General features: G+C 37.4%; 1 protein-coding gene across 14 annotated transcripts in view; it reads left to right on the top strand.

Annotated features, from left to right (window-relative positions):
• ANKS1B (ankyrin repeat and sterile alpha motif domain containing 1B) overlaps window positions 1–18708 on the top strand; it is a 417695-nt gene that overhangs the window by 186678 nt on the left and 212309 nt on the right. For 13 of the 14 annotated variants that reach the window (XR_001873050.1, XM_017804295.1, XM_017804297.1 and 10 more), the window contains 2 exons: window positions 12442–13022; window positions 14924–14996. Coding sequence is in view for 13 of the 14 variants with exons in the window: in XM_017804295.1 (XP_017659784.1) it covers window positions 12442–13022; window positions 14924–14996 (654 nt within the window). In the remaining variant the exon portion in view is untranslated. Of the gene's footprint in view, window positions 1–3520; window positions 3632–3754; window positions 3916–10031; window positions 10151–12441; window positions 13023–14923; window positions 14997–18708 lie in introns of those variants that run through there. The other variant, XM_017804305.1, reaches the window with a different exon arrangement.

Genomic DNA, 18708 nt, shown 5'->3' with positions numbered 1-18708 from the left:
TTTGAAAATCTCATCAGAAGTTTCTGGGTTTAGAATCTGTGGTCATCAGGATGGCTTCATTCTTTTTCCCTGTTCTCTCTCTCTCTTCCCTTCTTCTCTCTTCTGTTATTGCAGAAGAGGTCGTTTGCCCACTTTTAATCAGAAAAGTGCTTAAAATTTTTTCATGGTAATTTCTCATTATTTTAACAATAAAAGCTAAAAAAAAAGAAGAAAAAAAGAAATCAGCTATCAGTCTTTGTTCTGGTATCTCTTACAGTGCTGATATGTTGAGCTGCTAGTGATGCTTGCTTGCTTTTATAAAGAAAGCAAATAATGATGTAAATTTCTCAGGAGACCATGGTCATCTGATTTCCAGTTTATTGCAAATGAAGAATATGCTAATTAAAACAACTGTAATAATTTTTCTGCAATTATTTTTTAATTACAACTGACTTAATGAACTGCTTCTGCATACTCAGTTCTCATGGGTGTGTTTGGTAAGTTAGAAGACTTGCCAGAGCAAAACTTCATCAAAGAAAACACTGGGAAAATCAGTGTTGTTTCGGAGCCAGTCGATCATGAACCTTCACCAATCTGTGTAGTAGCATCAGTGGCCTTGAGGCACTGAAAGGAATTGTCTTTTTCAACAACATTATGTATACCAATATTAATTTTTCTACAGCTGAGAATGTAGTTGAAATACACAGTTGTTTTACAATCCCTTTCAGTCATAAGAAATTGGAGCAATTAAATTCTGCTACATGACTTCTCAGCAGAAGTGAAAATAGCAAAACAATAATTGCCAGCACATGAAAGACAGGAATTGGTTATTTGATGTCTTTGAAGATTTATTAAGAAAGGACTTGTATTTCCACAAATCGCCTTAAAAGTAACACTGAGAGCCAAAGCATGTAACGTGCTGTATGCAATGGACCAAAAAGGTGACTTTTGTAGAAGAGTTCTTGAAAGGGACAAGAGCGGGGGGCTGAAGTTTAATAGATACAAGACAATGGTTTGTGTAGCAATTTTTAGCTGGGCAGGTAGAAGCCCCAGTTTAGAAATACACTGCACTTTAGCAATACTCTGTGTTGAGTGTTAAACACAGTACAAATGTATTAATTTGTGTAAGTAAGAGACAACACCCAAGTTACAGAACAACGTATATGAGAAAATCATAAATCTGTTCTCTCCTACTGTGTATGTAACACAGAATCACAGGATAGGTTGAGTTGAAAGGGATCCAAAAGGAGCATCGAGTTCAAATCCTGTGCCTGCACAGGACCATTTCCAAGTCACACCATGTGACTGAGAGTATCACCCAAATGCTTCTCGAACTCTTGTCAGCCTTGGTCATGTGACCACTTCCCTGGGAAGCCTGTTCAGTACCCAGACACTCTCTGGGTGAAGAACCTCTTTCTAATATCCAACCTAAACCTCCTCTGACACAACTTCAGGACATTCCCTTGGGTTCTGACACTGGTCACCACAGAGAAGAGATCAGTGTCTGCTCCTCCTCTTCCTCTCACAAGGAAATTGTAGACTGCAATGAGATCTCCCCTCAGTCTCCTCCAGGCAGAACAGACCAAGTGACCTCAGCCACTCCTCATACGGCTTCCCCTCAAAGCCCTTCACCGTCTTCATTGCCCTCCTTTGGACACTCTAAGAGCTCAAGATCTTTCCTATGTTGCAGTGCCCGAAACTGCCACAATATTCAAGGTGAGGCTGCATCAGTGCAGAGCAGAGCAGGACAGTGCCCTCCCTCGATTGGCTGGCGATGCTTTTCCTGATGCCCCCAGGACACGGTTGGCCTTTCTGTCTGCCAGGGCACTGCTGACTCATATTCAACTTGCTGTTGACCAGGACTCCCATGTCCCTTTCTGTGGCACTGCTTTCCAGCATCTCATTCCCCAGTCTGTATGTACATCCAGGGTTGCCCCATCCCAGGTGCAGAATTCGGCATTTCTCCTTGTTGAACTTCATGTGGTTGGTGATTGCCCAGTCCTTTGATTTGTCAACGTCTCTTTGCAGGGTTTCTGTGCCTTTAAGGGAGTCAACAGCTCCTCCCAGTTTTGTGTCATCTGCAGACTTGCTTATATCCCTTCTAGTTCTGCATCCAAGTCATTTATGATGATGTTGAAGAGCACAGGGCGTGAGATGGAGCCCTGTGGAACCCCACTAGTGACAGGTCTCCAGTCTGATGTCACCCCATCCACCATTACCCTCTGTGCGCCAATTGCTCACCCATGGCATGATGTGTTTATCCAGTTGTGTGCTGGACATTTTGTTCAGAGTGATCCTCTGAGAGACAGTATCGAATGTTTTACTGAAATCCAAAGTGATTACATCAACTGGCTTCCCTTGATCAGCTAGGTGGGTTACCTTGTCATAAAATCAGGTTTGATAAGCAGGACTTTCCCCTCACAAAGCCGTGCTGGCTGTGACCAGTGACTGCATTGTCCTGCAGGTGTTTTTCAGTACCTCCCAGAATAATCTTCTCCATAACTTTACCAGGCACTGAACTGAGACTGACTGGCCTGGAGTTTCTGCGGTCTTCCTTCTTGCCCTTCTTGAAAACTGGGCCAATGTTTGTGAGCTTCCACTCAGCTGGGAGCTCTCTGGATTCCCAAGACCACTCAAAAATCCTCAAAAGAGGTTTTGTGATGACATCTGTCAGCTCTCTCAGGATTCTTGGATGAATCCATCAGGCCTCATAGTTTTGTAGGGATCCAACTGGAGCGGCAGATCCTGCACAAGTTCAGGGTTGATTGGGAGTTGATCATTTCTTCCTACAGCAGGAAGCAGCATGTGTGAATTCTTCCCATGTTACTTGACCTTGCATCCACTGTGCATACACCTTCCTTTTCTTCCTTATTTTCAAGAGAAGATCCCTGCTCAGCCAAGCCGGCCTTCTGCCTGACTTCTTCTGCTTGACTTTTTGTGGATTACCTGCTCCTGTGCCCTTAGGAGGTGATGTTTGAAAAGTGACCAGCACTGATGGGCTCCGGCACCTGAAAAAATCACTGTACTGGGGGACTTCACTTACTTGTTCCCTGTGCAGCCTGAAGTCTGCTCTCCTCATGCCCAGAGTAGAGGTTTTGCTGGCACTTTTCCTCCTGTCAACAGAGATTTCAAACTCAATCACTTTGTGGTCACTGTGGCTAAGATAGCTGCCAATCTCAATTTTGCTCACGAGATCCACTCTGTTGACAAGCTGCAGATCAACAAGGTCATCTTGCCAAGTCAGCTCCCTTAGGACCTGTTCTGTAAAGTTGTTATCTTGGTTTTTTAGGGATCTTCTGGCCCAGGTTGTAGCACCTCTGTGATGCTCCCAGTAAACTTCTGGCAAGGAAAGTCACCCAGAAGAATAAGGGCACTTGACTTGGAAATGTCCCTTATTTCCTCAAAGAATAATTTGTTGTCCTGGCTGGGAAGTTTTTAGTAGACTCCCATGGTGACATACACATTATTTGTTGATTCTTACGCAGAGGCTCTCAACTGTGTCATTGTCAGCTGTGAGGTCCATGCATTCTAACCCTTCTATTACATACAGTGCTACCCCTCTGCTTCTGCCCTGCCTGTCTCTCCTGAAGAGCCTGTAACAATCCAACAGGACTCTCCAGTCGCAGGACTCGTCCCACCATGTTTCACTTAAGTCAGTGATATCACATCTCCGGGACTGGTCAAAAGCTTTGAGCTCCTCTTGTATGTATGACTGATTAAGAACTTGGCCACTCTGTCAGTTTTATTAACTTCTCTTTTCTTTGGGGCTAAGCAGGGCAAAGGAGAAGAGAGTATAGAGAGGCAGGAAAGGAGTGTGTACTAGGCAGCTGAATCACAAACTCAGACCTTTTTTCTGGAGCAGCTGAAAACACGGATTCCAGAAGGGACAGTTGGAACCATGCCATGCTCACCAAAATTAATATATACCTGCCAAAAGTAAGTACCTTTCCAGAACAGAAACAATAGAAAGAGAGATCCTAAAAGCTCCAACATTTTGACTCTACCATCCAATACTGCGGTGTGTTTGAAATCATTGTCTGGAAGATGCCTTTGAAAAATACTGAGGTTTGGAAATTTGTTGTCATGTGAAATGAATAAGCAGCATTTCTAAGCTTTCAGTGAGGGAAGCTGAGAGAAATGCAGCACAGTCTTTCACCTTACCCACATGAACTCCAGAGTCAGGAAGCACACCATAAATGGAATGAACCGTCTCTCTCCTGACTGACCGGAGTGATGAGAGCCAGAAGAATGGAGGACTGTTATACCTAAAGGGCAGATGGTATCTCAAATACCTTTGCAGGCAATATTTGCCATGTACAAAACTCTGATGTGGCCAATAGACAAATGCATTGCTGCAAACAGAATGTCACTGTTTGCTGTTTTCAGTACCAAGGAATTCCAGGTATCTCCTATGCCCCCCCCACTAGAGAAGATCCTAATGTTCCACTGGATTAGAAATAAAGTGGTGCATTCTCAGTTCTCTGAATCTTTGAAGTAGACAGATGAGCTAGCTAAATTGTTTCAAATACAAGTCTTCTAGCTGTTGGTTCATTGTACAAAGATTTTGAAGGGATTCTTCTAAATAAAAAAAAAAAAGACTTAGATGATCTCCTAATTATTTTTCCACATTCATACAAGTGTACCTTTCATAGTAGCCTCTCTGAATAGCAGTCATGGCTTTACAAAGCTTTTAGGAAATCTGTATTACTTTTTTGCCTCTCCTCTATCCTCTTAGATATATAGTCCTCCTTTGAAAAGGCTGTCACTTTAAACTGATGCATATTACAGTTCATAAATACGGACTATTCCATGCAATTTTTGAGCTCTCCTAATTGCAATTCCCTTCCCTTTGTCAGAGTTTTCTCTGAAGAATCTCTTATAGCAAGTGAAATCTTCCTCAGCTTCCTGTGATGTTTCCAATTGAAAATGGGAATCCCTTGTCATGAGATTGTAAAACCAAAATAGAATTCACAACTCTGTCTGCAGGAGGAATATGATATCTGTTCACCTTGTATTTACATGGAACTTCCCTGTTGATGGAGATTCTGCCCATCTACGTATCTACAAAACAGGATCACAGTGATCTGTTCTTACCTGATCTGTTCCTAAGGTGAAATGGAAGCACACTTGCTTAAATATCAGAAATACATGATAGGAAGATCAGATCTGACTGATTTGAGTTCTTAGTTCACAAATAAACATAATTATTGATGTTTGTTCATCCGTCTTCCCCATACCAAGTGAAACATAAAAAAAAATAAAGCAGAATGAAGCAGTAATAACATTCTAGGCCTGCCTTGCTTCAGATGTATCCGGTTTAAGGACCTGATGAACTTGTTAAAACCTATCTTGAAGCATTCATTTCTTCTGGCATAGTAGATAAGAAGTAGATAACTCTCTATGTAACTGTTTTCCAAATCCAAAGTATAAAATTACACAGTAAGGAAGTTTCATTTACTTGTTAAAGATGTGCCAACAACTGGGTGCGGTTCTCTGATAAGGAAGAGTTTCCTACAATCTATTTTTCCTGAGATTCTGACTAGACTGTTACCAGAACAGAATTTGGTATATTAATTACAGGACTAGAATGTGATAATTCCCACTAATATTAATGTATTTTCTGATCCCTTAGGCTCAAAAAACTTTCTGTTTTCCTGTTTACAGTTCCTACACTCTCATACATTTGCAACCCCCAAATAAATCATTAGGAGAAAATAGATGTGGGTAATGTGTTTTTTATTCTTACATTTTCCCCACTCAGTATTTATAACTAAAAGACTATGATTTTTAGTCATTAGTTTAAAAACAGTTACATGTGAGCAATTATATAAAATTTCAGTACATATTCCACTTGGAGTTGAAAAAATTTTGAGTTCTGGGTGTAATCTTCCATGACTGTGTATGTACCTACATCTAGAACTGGACTGAAATTCTACAGCCAGAGATATTTTTTAGACATTCTCCATTTTTATACACTCTTTGTCCCTACAGCTTTGTTTCTACAGCCTAACAAGAGATTTAGCAAAAGCTAAATGAGGTCACTGGGGGCAGAGGGCCTTTATTTTACATTATGTCTTATGAAGGTACCAGTTCCAGTCTTTCTGGATTTAAAACGTAAGTTGAAACAGAGCTTGTATGTGGAACGAGGAGAGGAGAGGCAAGCTGAAGTATTTAAAAAATACTGCTCAGATTGGAAACATTCTTTACCAAGATTAGAAAAGAAAAATGTATGATCAGAGCAAGGGACAAAACATATATTTTGTTTGTTTTTTGGTTTAGTCTCATGCTTGGGGAAACTGAATTTTTACTTGGACAAACCCTTCCTTTCAAATGAAATTGTTGAGCAATATCTCCTTTTAGAAACATTATTCTAAATATCATCCATTATTTTGCCAGTGTCTTTTGTCTTGAATATTAGTAAGTTTTGTTCCCACTTGGTGGAGTGGGAACTTGAAATTCCTTCTTTGCATTTGGTGTGTAAAATATCAAGAGTGGAACATTTAACGAGGTTTCATTACAGTCTTCCACAAAAGGATATGGTTTCAAGAGCTCATCTGTCACGTTCATAGTACTTTGCACTGGTTTTGGTTAATAAGTGTCACCCAGTTTTCCTCTTTCCTGCTGTACTACATTGTCAAATGAACATGTACTTTCTGAGCACAGCCACAACCCACTCAACTGCTAACTTTCTCCTGCAAGAAGAGATCACTACAGAATTTCTCAATGCAATTATATGTGATCTTTCTGCAAAATTACGTTTTACATCTATTTCCATTCATGTCTTGAAAATTCTTCTGAAAGATTAACTGAAAGTTACAAAGAAATACTGAGGTTTTTGGTTTTTTTTTTTCATTTTTGGTGCATGGTAGAGCTGAAATATTCTAGTAGAATTTTAGCTTGAACAAGTGTATTGAATTTGTCCAGTGTTTCACCTGAGGGTTGTTGACCATTATCTTATCTGTCTGATATTTTTAGTCCATAAACATGTTAACATTTTAGTTTTCTGAACGATTCTTATTTTAATGTGGGGGTATAAGACAGACTCTTGTGCTGTAAAATGTGGTGGTTCGTGAGAGCCTGTCTGTCATTAAGATGTCTAGGAACCATGCCTTATATAGTCACATAGAAAGAAATTCTCATGGAAACGGCATTATGGAGGTGGCAGCTGCAGCTCTTTATTTTTGTCTATGTTGAATTTTGCAGTAAAAGCTTAACCCTTTCTGTGATTGATGCAAAAGTTACATTTGTCCTCCTCAAGTACAGAATATATGTATATCCAAACAAATTTCTGAAAATGTACAGAAGAGTCAAAACAGCTTAATAGGAGTTAAAATTAACTCTGTTTTTACCAGATTACACTGCTATTTCTGAAAATTTGGGCAAGAACTATATTTGGGTATTATAATGTGATTAGAATTAGCAGTAATTACTGACTAATATCCTTCCTCACTGAAAGCTTTTTTCTTCATTAGAGGTTGGCAAGCAGTGTGCAGAAAATGCCATATGGAGATATCTTTCCCCTGAAATCTTTCTCAACTTTTCTGTTCCTAATAAGTCATTGTGAAACAGATGAGTAAAATGTGGACAGTGAAAATATGAAGGTACAGCTAGTGAGGCAGCAAAACCCTTCAGCACAGAGTCATGTTCAGACTCTGATGTTAAGGGGGTGTATTGGAGGTTGTGAAGCTAGTAAGTGCAAACACATAACCCACAGAGACACTCAGTGTGATTTCTAAGGGACTGTATGTTTTTTGAGAAGCTGGAAATTTTGGAACCTGGGCGCAGAGCCTGGAGACCACCAACACCAACCTTGCCAACCACATTCTGGTGGTTTCTTTAGATTTAGGAAGAAGCAGAAGAAACTGTAATGTGGCTGGATGCTATTGCTCCTTTTCTATGTTGTTGCTGGTGACAGAAGAAGCCCACATTCTTCAATAGTTGCTTAGTAATCGTGTTGTTATATTTCCCACATAGGTCTGTGGTACCTTGCTGTAATTTTTACTAGAGTGAGAAAACATTGCTCTGCCTCATCTAGGATACCAACAGCCAACATATTGTCATCAAAGAGCTGGAGCTTGGTTGAAGCACCATGTTGTTTGCTGTGTGAAATAATGCCTTCCTGAATATTGCTATTTCAGTTTTTAAATACTATGAATTTTGTCTTACACATTTTCTTGCTGATCATCCCATTTTGTATTACTTTGGCAATGCAACTGATATCCTCACTACTGAAGGTATTCCAATGTCTCCAGAGCAATCTTTACTATGCAAATAAGAAGACTTCTTTGTTTACCATTCTTCTCTAAGAGGGTAGTCTGCAAATATTACTCAGTTTTGACTGTTCATTTTATCAATCAACTGAGTGTGGAGAAAAGGGAGTTGAAAATACATTTTTGGGCAAATATTACACATGTGCAGAGTGTGATGGTAAAAACATCTTTTTGGATCAAATGAAAGCAGAACTTGAATAGATTAATACTGCGTGTGTCACAATACAGTTGTTACCATAGCTATAGAACAATTTTCTCATGGATTTTTATTTTACATTAGAAACTTGTGCCATGGCAACAGCAATGCCTGTGAAAGATCTAGCTCTGTCATTATAATTTGTCTATTACAGCTCTTTTCATTAGTATTATTAACAACTGTTATTCTCCTGAATGTACTTTAGTTTTGAACGTGGAATCTCTTGAGATGTAAATGGGAATAAGATGATTTCCAACTTTACATGAATGCAAAATTCACAGTATTCAGTATGCCTCTGATTTTCTTAATGTGCTCCACAGTCTTGGAGTCAGATTCAGAAAAAAATTATGTGAGTTTGATGAAGCATCTGTAAATTATAACTCTCAAATACTGAAAGTGAGAAATGGTATTCCATAGAGTTCTATATATGTACCACGAGCAACTGTGCTGTGGTGCATCAGTGTGAAAATAAATAGCTGATTGAATTGCAATCTGCTGCCTAAATACCAGTTTGGTTGTATATAAACTGGTGATAATAGCAATATGTATCTGTGGCTTTCAGATTATGGCAGAACTGAATTTATTTGTAGTTACAAATGTAAATGTTTTCCATGTAACACAGATACAGCAGTATCACAGTGATTTTCAGAAGTAATCCACTCAGATGGATAAACTGTACGTGCACTTGTAATAACACTAAAGTTATGTAGAAATGACATCTGTTTATGTTTTGGTATTTATGATACTATTTACAAGTAAAAAGATAAAGTGGTAAGAAAAGCAGTATCTGGTGAGGAAGCAAGATTTCTTTCTATTGGCTTTTTTTCTTTTTTATGATTACAAAAATAAATGTACTTGCAAAAACAAAAAAACCCTTATTTATAAGCAGAAAGATTCTCTCCACTGGGATTCAGTCCAAGAGTTTGAGCTTCCCCTATTAACTCTCCCTTGTATCCCCACCCTCTTTCTTAAAGTCTCTTCTCAGAAGGCTTACTCAAATGCTTGTGAGAGAGCAAAACTGGTATCATTAAATGACTGTTCACTGACTAGAGACCTATGCAATGTAATTGTATATCATATAATTTATTCGTACCAGTTAAGTTGGCTGAAACAAATAAAAATAAGAATCTTATTTAGTGTTCAATAGCATATGATGAAGTTAGGATATAGAACACAGTAGAAATGGAGAGTCTGAATTTCTCCTATATATCTGTAGATTTAAAGTTAATTTTAACCAATCAGAACATTGATCATTAGTATAAGCAACTTAATGAAATGGTTTTTTTCAATGCCCAGCAGTATTCAAAAGACTAAGAATTACTGTGATATGTTTATAAAACAGGCAGAAATTAATACATAAAATATTACATTTTATGCATTACTACTGAGTCTCAGTGGAAATATTTATGTCAGTATCAGTTTTCTTGAAATTTTTGACAGAAATATGCAACAATAAAAAGACATCAGTCTCAGATATGAGTAATTACTAAAAGCTAAGAAATATTATTTTTTATTGAAGTTGCATATTTTAGCAAAGATATAGGAGTAGTATTATATTATTCTGTTTGAAGTTTTTCATACTTTAGGTTCACAGAATCAGAGAATCACAGAATATGCCTAGTTGGAAGGGACCCAAAAGGATCATCGAGTTCAACTCCTGGGCCTGCACAGGGACATCCCCAGGAGCCACACCATGTGACTGAGAGTATCATCCAAATGCTTCTTGAACTCTTTCAGCCTTGATCATGTGACCACTTCCCTGGGAAGCCTGTTTTTGCAGGGTTTGGCCAATACTGAGTACCCACCTAGAGAGTATCCAAACAAAGTGCAAGTTTTAACTGAGGCCAGAGACCATTCCCAGTAATTGTTTGGGTGGGCCAGCTCTGTCTTGAGAAGGAGAAGAGTTTAAGCCAAAGGGCATGAATCTAGTAATTCCTTTAGATCCTAATAGCTGTTGACCAGATAAATACAGTATTATTTAGTAGTATAGATGTAGCAAAGATATTAGTGAAGTTAATGTAGATATTAGTGAAATTCTTGCAGTCCAGGTCTGTAAGCTTTTCTCTCTTCTGATTTATTCTTCCTGATTTACTTTGCCCTGACAAAAACATTTATATCTTAAATGAGTTGAATACACAGCTATAAGACGCATCTCTGGAACCCCAGAATGTGATTCAGCTCATGAATGAGATATCTAAATGTAGGCATCCGAACACAAAATGGATGCTGTCTCCCGTAATAGTCATTGGCAGTCTAGTTAACACAGTTTAGAGTGCAAGGAGTGATAAGATCCATTGATTTTATCTGTCTGATCTCTGACTGTGGTGGAAGCTTACCTGCTTCTTACCCATGTGGATATGTAAAATAAGATGTCTTAATCTGGAGTAGAATCTCATCTACTGAGTTTTTCATTAAAAGGAAAACCACTAAAGCCAATAATTATTTGCATCATTTATTTCTTATTTTAAATTCACCTTCAAAATTGCAGACATACGCATAATCGAGCAACTTTCAGAAATCAAAGAAAGTGAGAATGCCCCATGTCCTTCTTTTCTCTTGCTTTTTTCCACCAAACCAACTTTTTCTGCATTTATTGGTCCCTTAAGCTCTGTCATGTCCTACATTTAACCTTTCTCCATAACAGCTCAGATCTTTTTAGTTGCAAAATGTCTGAAGTGTGTATTCTAGTCAGTTGTTTCCCAAAGAAGAAAAGTATATTTTCTTAGGTTGCACTCTTAAGCTTGATTAGAATTTTATCATGATATTTTAACAAATAATAAAAACATTTTTTTTATTTTTTTACGCTGCTGACTAGTAAAAGAGCTGATGATGTTTTGAAGAAAAACAAAACACTGAAGGAAATAGAACACTGCTTTCTTTTAGAAGTCATATTTTGAGATTTAGTTGTGGGTTTTATTGCAAGCAGATATTTTAGCTAATAGGAGAAAACTCCTCAATTTCTTTGCAAATTATGACGTGATTTATGTTTCATTTCTTCTGGTAGCTACTGCTGTGCATATAGTCCTACGCTTGGAGTCTATATATGAACATAAAACTTCTAGCAAGAATGAGATGAATGTATTTATCTTTAATGAAGTAGTTATAGAGATGTGACCATTAGCAGGGACACAGTTATTCTGAGTAAAATTTACTAACTTAATGCTATGTGGATAAAGTGATGTTAACTACACCAACATTTTCTATGAGGCAGCATAGGTAGAACAAGTCTCTTTTTTTTTATCCTCCTACTTCTTACAGCAGCAGGCATAAAAAAGAGTTATAAACTTTTAATAATTGACTCTGAAGTGTGCCAAAAAGTGCATTTTTCTGTAGTTCCTTTTTGTGTCTATATCTTCTAAATTACATATAAAGCTTGTTTCAAAAGACTAGTTTTTATATTCTTTTTTCCCAATGGTTGCTATTACTAGTCTCAGAAGTTCCTAGAAATAAAAACAACACTCAGATCTATTCTTTAACAACTGTCAGTAAAAAGGCATCATAGTGTAAATTCACTATTATTATAATGACTATAAAATGAAAAATTACTAAAAATGCTTCTGCTTCTGGCAGTACTGGTTCTTCATGTATTTTACCACCTACAAAATAACTACCTAATTCATCATGCGAAACTGTATATAATAACTGTATATATAATTTTTACACATTTCAACTCAATAACAAATTAAAAGAGACACCATTATGATGATGGAATAACAATGGCCTATTTTATAAATTTGTTTTTTCTTGGAATTTTTGTGTCACACTGAGCATTGTTTGTTGTTCTTCAACCAGTCAGGGTAAAATAGTCGAGTTTAAGGAGAGATTTTTTTTTTTTTTTTAAAGAAACTAATAAGTCAGTTCATTGCATATTTATCTTTTGTTTCTTTACGTAAGAACCAAGCAGCATACAAAAGTAATGTTGAGGAGAGTAAAGGTTTTGTGGTTTGCGGTATTTTATCATCCTGTTCTTCTTTACAATGTACTCTCTCATTTCAGAGCAACTTTGCCAGCGTGAAACATCCACTGAAAGTGAGTTTCCAGAAGGACACCCCGCTGAGCAGTTTGCAGGTTTGCTTCATGGATCATCACCTGCATGTGACCCACCTGAAAATCCACTCCAGCTGTACAGCAAAGTAAACCTGTGCAGTGGTCCGCTAGAGAAAAGCATTTTGAGCAAGAGCACAGTGCAGCAGATACAGCTACGAAAAGAAAGCAGCTCTGATCCTCCTGTTAAGAGAAAAAAACCACCAATTGTAAACAGAACCATATTTCATACTAAAAATAAACCAGTAGAAAATCATACACTGGTTGGTGCACCAAGGATAAGTGAACAATGGGTTATTAGCACTGGGGGATTTGTGGAGCGAGCCTGCACACTTGGGAGAATACGATCCTTACCGAAGACTTTGCTTGAAATGCATTTGTGCAAAAATGTTTCTAAATCTGATTCTAATCTTATCACCCGTCCACCAAATGACAAAAAAGCAAGAAGCAATTGGAGTGAACCCACACCAAATCAACAGTGCTCCAAAGGGAATTCAGAGAGAACACCTTCTTTCACATCAGAATGGGAAGAAGTAAGTTTTGTTCATTTTTTAAGTACTAGCAAATGGTCTTGTGAAGATGCTGTTTTTGTTTTCAGTTTCAGAGATGAAATAAAAAGTGAATCTTTCACACTGCAGATCTTCAAAGGGAATGTCACAGTGTAATGCAGGGTAGTTCTACAGCTGGCACAAAATGCAAAGCATTTCTATTCCAATGCTGCCCACTCAATAAAGTCTATTGTTTCCGTAGTGAATGAAGTTAACCAGAAGTAATTCTGTAATTTGTTGTGGCATTGAAATTATTGTCTACTAAAGCCCTCACCACTGACACTAATAAAATTGGTAAAATCCTTTGTAACTATGCCCATTATTTACATATTTGCTAATTATTTCCCACCATGGCAGTGCCTGCCAGCAAGAGAGAGGAAAAAATGGCGGGAATAGAGAGTTACATTCTACAAACCCTCCCTGTGTATCATATCCTCTAACTGGTATGTAGCCTGTGTACAAAATGCTTGGCACATACCTGACTTGTGTGAAGCGGGAATACACTTATAGCTGCAATAAATTCGGGACTATGTCCACATAAACATAAATGTCCACACTGAATTTGTAATGCACGTGCTTGCTCATATGAGAGACTTTATTTTAGGTTTATAACTCAATTTAAAATAATTCTTAGGCACCTTATGTTTAGCTTTTTTTCTCCTGTGCTGAATTTCAAGAATATAAAAGGTTCTTCATAAATACAGAAGTTCCCATCGCATTGGAGTGAATTAAGGGGGTAAAATATCTTTCGTGCCCCTACAGAGAAGTGAGCATTTCTCTTTAAAACAACTACACAGGGGAAAAGTATCTATCTCCAGGGTGCTTTTTCATTCAGAAAGAACACAGAGGTTGATTACGTGATTGGTTATTTTTCTAGAAAAAGGTTTTCAGCTCATCTAGATGTCTAGGTTTTCAGCTCATCTAGATGTCTAATTTGATAGGGCATCTAAAGGTAGTTTCTGTTTTAAAGGGGACGGTTTCTCAGTGGAAATACACTAAGGATCAGGTTTCAATCTTTATAACTTTGTTACATTATTATAAAATCCTGTCCTCTAAAAAATTAGTCAGTTCCAAGTTTACCTCTCTAGGGGAGCATCAAGGTTTGATTGTTCTTAAGAGTAAAAGAATGCAGTTCATATATATTAAAAAAAGGTATGGATTCCCAATCTGCAGATTCTGTCATAAGTGCTAGATTGTCTCCTGTCACCAGTGACTAATACATACGTTTTCTACTAGTCCTAATATTAAGCTTAGTAAAATCTACTTCTCTGTGTCTGCCTTCTTAGTCCACACCAACGTTTTGATTCACTTTTTGTTCTGTCCTGTTCTTATAGAAATTAAAATAGATAAAATGGTTTTGACATAGTAAGTTCAATGTGCTTTAAAAACATGTAAATAAGTTTTGGGATCGATGCGGTGCAGTTTCACAGAGAATATCATTCTGCAGTGTGTGGAGGGACAACAATGTTTCATACCATCTGAGTAGCCTTGGGGCAGATGAAAAAAAGGGAACTAGGAAATTCTCTGGACATCTTACTTGAACAATTGCTTTAATACTTAAGAACACACCAAAAATATTTTTATTCATTAATATTACTGCTTAAATAGACCACTAGTGATAATACCTAGATGGCATCAGTAATGAAAGGAACTCTACTGTAGAAAAAGAAATACTAGTTCAAGCTTTATCTTTTGCTAGCATAAAAATATTGCAAAATAAAAATCAAAGTGGAGAAATTAATTTTCACCTTTGATTTTTGCTTTTTGCTATTTTGATTATTGTTTTCTGAATGAGAGTAACATTGCCATAAATTGATGCATGAAAACTAAAATAAAATAATGAAGATGGGATCCATCAGTTGTTTTCACTGTTGTCTCTTTTGTAGATTGATAAAATCATGAGTTCAATAGATGCTGGAATTAATACTGGACTGGGGGAGATGAGTGATCACACTACAAGTAAGGAAAAACAACCAACTATTGTTTAATTTTGGTTTGATTGTCTATAGGGAAACTGTGGATAAGACATTTGTAAGTAACTCATTGTGGTGAAATCATTTGTAGGTATTTTGAATAACCATGAACAGAATCAATGTTGTTTAATGTTAGAGATGCATTAGGCCCAGTATCCTGGAGCTGTTGCTTTAAATAGCATAATGGAGTTATTAATGTTGTTTTGAAATCTTACCAGAAAAAATACTCCATTAATGTCTTTGTACTGAAGCCTTTCTTCTATGGGGATATTTTACAATCTTTTTCAGCTGAGGTTTTATTTGGAATGATGGGACTCTGAGTATATATAATCCAATAACTGCTGACACTTTTTAAAACATTTTATTATCTAATGCTGCTTCGAAGAAATATTTGGCACAGGGCTGAAAATGTTGCTGACAGCCAGGGACTGGTGTTAGCAGTGATGAGAAAAACCTTCCCTACCATGGTGGATTCTAAGAACTCTAAGTCATGCCTAGCCTGTTGGTCTGTCAGCATAAACCTGTGCAACTGTGCTGATAAGAATTTTGAAATCATTTTACTACATCTTCTCCCTAACTCATGGAAAGAAAACTTACTTGAATGTCTGAATAATTTAGCGTGAGGCAAAGCAATGTTAACTCGCCCTGCTAAAAATTGCATTGGGTTTATGTATTGGGCAGGAGGTTATGTACCTTATTGCTTAAAATTTGAAAAAGAATATATTTTAACAACTGTCCATTTTATGGAACTTTATATGTATATAGGATGAAACTGTGTCTCATCAATTAAATAGAATTGACACAGCTATTTTCACTTGTACAGTGAAAAGGGACTCTAGGTAAAAGAGAAAACTGATTTGTATACAAATATAATTGCAGATAAAACAAGCAGATTCAGATTGGTTTTTTCCTAAAAATAATGAAGGGCAATATAATGAAAAGTGCTAGACATGTACTGGCAGTCTGTTCTTTGTTTCTGAAACTTACAAGTTTCAAAAGTAGAATTATTCATAGACAAACTCTAGGTTAGGAGATAGTTAATAATTTCTGAATGTATTATAAGTAATTCAGGATTTGTTGCTTATTATATTTTATCATGGTAGTTGTATTGGGTCACTTTGAGATGGAGTTCATTTTTGCACAGCAGCACTCATAGTGCTGTGCTTTGCTTTGGTAGCTAGAAAGGTGTTCACCTTTAAAACACCCCAGTGTTTGGCTACTGCTGAGCAGTGCTTGCACAGCACCAAGGCTGCCTCTCCAACATTCCTCCCTCACCAGTAGACTGGAGGTGGGCAAGATCTTGGGAGGGGACGTAGCCAGGACAGGTGACCCAAGCTGCAGAGGGATATTCCATACCATACGGTGTCTGCTCAGCAATAAAAGCTAAGAAAAAGAAGGAGCAGCTGGATATAACCTGCAGATGAGAAGTAGACCATAAATAGTTTCCCTTTGGTTTCACATAGGCCTTTGCTTTTGCTTTGTTAAGCTGCCTTTATCTTGACCCAAAAGGAGGGGTTTTCCATCTCATTTCCTCCCCTGCCCTGTCCTGCTGAGGAGGGCAGTGATAGAACAGCTTGGTGGATACCTGGCATCCAACCAAGGTCAGTTTACCACAGTAGTACACAGGCACCACAGGTAAAATCAGGCATCCATTAAGAAGTTGCACAGCAAGTAAGAGGTATGAAAAGGAGACAAAAGCAACAGTATGTGTATGCAAAGTTGCATAACTTAGTGATGTGTAAATACCACTCTCTCCATTCCTCTGACCACTGCTTTTCTTTTTCTACCTTTTTGAGATCAAAATATATCTCACTGCTCTTATATTCAGCCGTTTTGTGGCTTCTACTGCATGCGTTATTTTTCTTGGCATTCAAACATGGCATTTGGTGTTTCAGCTCTTTCAGCTGGCAGATCTGTTCTTTGCTTCACTACTTCTTTTCCCAGAGTGGACACTGAGTCCCAACTTACTTTCTATTCAGTGTGAAGCTTTTTGAAGACCAGCATTTTTTCTTTTCTGTCAACTCCTTAATGGCCTTTAGCTAGTTTAGGATGATAATTTGACTTTGGTCTTAATTAAGAAATCAAGCTACAATCAATCAAAATACAATTGTTTCTTTAAATTTCATGCTTTTGCTTACATGCTGATTGCAATAAACACCTGTCTATAAAGACCTGACTATATGCAGCTTCACATGTATGTCTTCCACTTTTCATTCCTTCTGTCTCTTTCCAGGTTCAGTCAAACACAGTTTAGGCAGAAAAGCAAAGGGAACTATTATCATATCAAATGCATAACATTCATTACATCAAACATTTTATACTTCAAGTATATTCTTATTTTTATTACCTAAGTAATAATCAAGTAATTGGTTATCTAGGAGGAAGTAAGGAATTTTCATTTCTCACTGTTTGGAAGCTGGAGTAACCAATCAAGTAGAGCCTTATTACACTGATGTTTACATATTTAAGAATAGATTTTTACTTGACTTTAGATTTTAGCTCATGTTATGCCTATGCTTAGGAATAAAAAACTAAGTAGTATGGTATCACGTAATATAATTTTGAAATAATTCATCAGTTTATATATAAATATGAGTTTTGTTAGTTTTACTTGAATACATGTATAAAAAGATTATACACTAAAGCTTAATGTTTTTAATGTTCAGAGTGTATAAATCAAAGAGACTTCTAGTGTTGAACTGAAAACATCTAGATTATTAACACTGTTCAGAAAACTTCACTTGTCTAATAATTTTTTAGCAAATAGCAGAATTTCTGATAATACTGAAGAGCAAATGTAGCTTCAGATGGAATGCTTCATTTTAGTATTTGCTTAATCCTGTAATTCATATTATACTTTAGTTTTTTAACTGCCAGTAAAAACAAAAGTGTATAAAAGTATATAAAAAGTATATAAAATTCAAACACAATCATGAAGAGCTCCTTGTACATAATATCTCATTCTCAGTAAAAAATATTTGAGAGGAAATGTGTCATATACTCATGATTCAGTAGCTATATTTAGAATTAGACAATGATGACATCTTGTGATGAAATTCTTCAATGGATTTGCCAGATCTTTGGCCTCTATTTTCCTACTGGGGGGCCCCTGGTGGTCTAGTGGTTAGGGTGCAGGACTCTCACCACTGCGACCCGGGTTCGATTCCCAGCCCCCCAGGCAGATGGAGCTCGTCAGCCCTGTAAGGCAACCCATCTAAGAGAAGGTCACTCTAAACAAACCTACGTCCTGAGGACCTCACTGCCACTGTCCAAGCTTGCTCTGCCCCGGCAGATGAACCTCAGGATTAAAGGGTGGGCTCAGTTCAGCGCACGCTGTGTCTCACCTAAAAAATCCACTGCGCAGGCTCGAAGGGTTAATGACCTTTCCCAAATCTTCGCTCGCGAAGACTGGCCATTATTTTCCTACTGGTGACATGTGGAAAGACTGCCCTTAGATTTTTAGGGAAATCTCTTAAGAAGCAATTAGAGGAGCACTGAAAGAAGAGATTTAAAACTGACTGAGTATGGTGATGAGGACTTCACAGCATGCATTCGGAAACAAAAAAAATTGAAGCAGACTTTTCAGTTGGTAGCAGTACAGGTACTGGAGGAATAAACTTAAAACTACAGAGAGAAAGCTGGCTGTTGATGTCCTCTGAGGGCATGTAGCATTCAACATCTGAATAACTTAACGCTGA

Source organism: Lepidothrix coronata, unplaced genomic scaffold (assembly GCF_001604755.1).
Source record: "Lepidothrix coronata isolate B3197 unplaced genomic scaffold, Lepidothrix_coronata-1.0 Scaffold9, whole genome shotgun sequence".
NCBI classification, from domain to species: domain Eukaryota; kingdom Metazoa; phylum Chordata; class Aves; order Passeriformes; family Pipridae; genus Lepidothrix; species Lepidothrix coronata.
The sequence above is the reverse complement of the archived record's forward strand: the minus strand, read 5'-3'. Positions and strand labels throughout refer to the sequence as shown.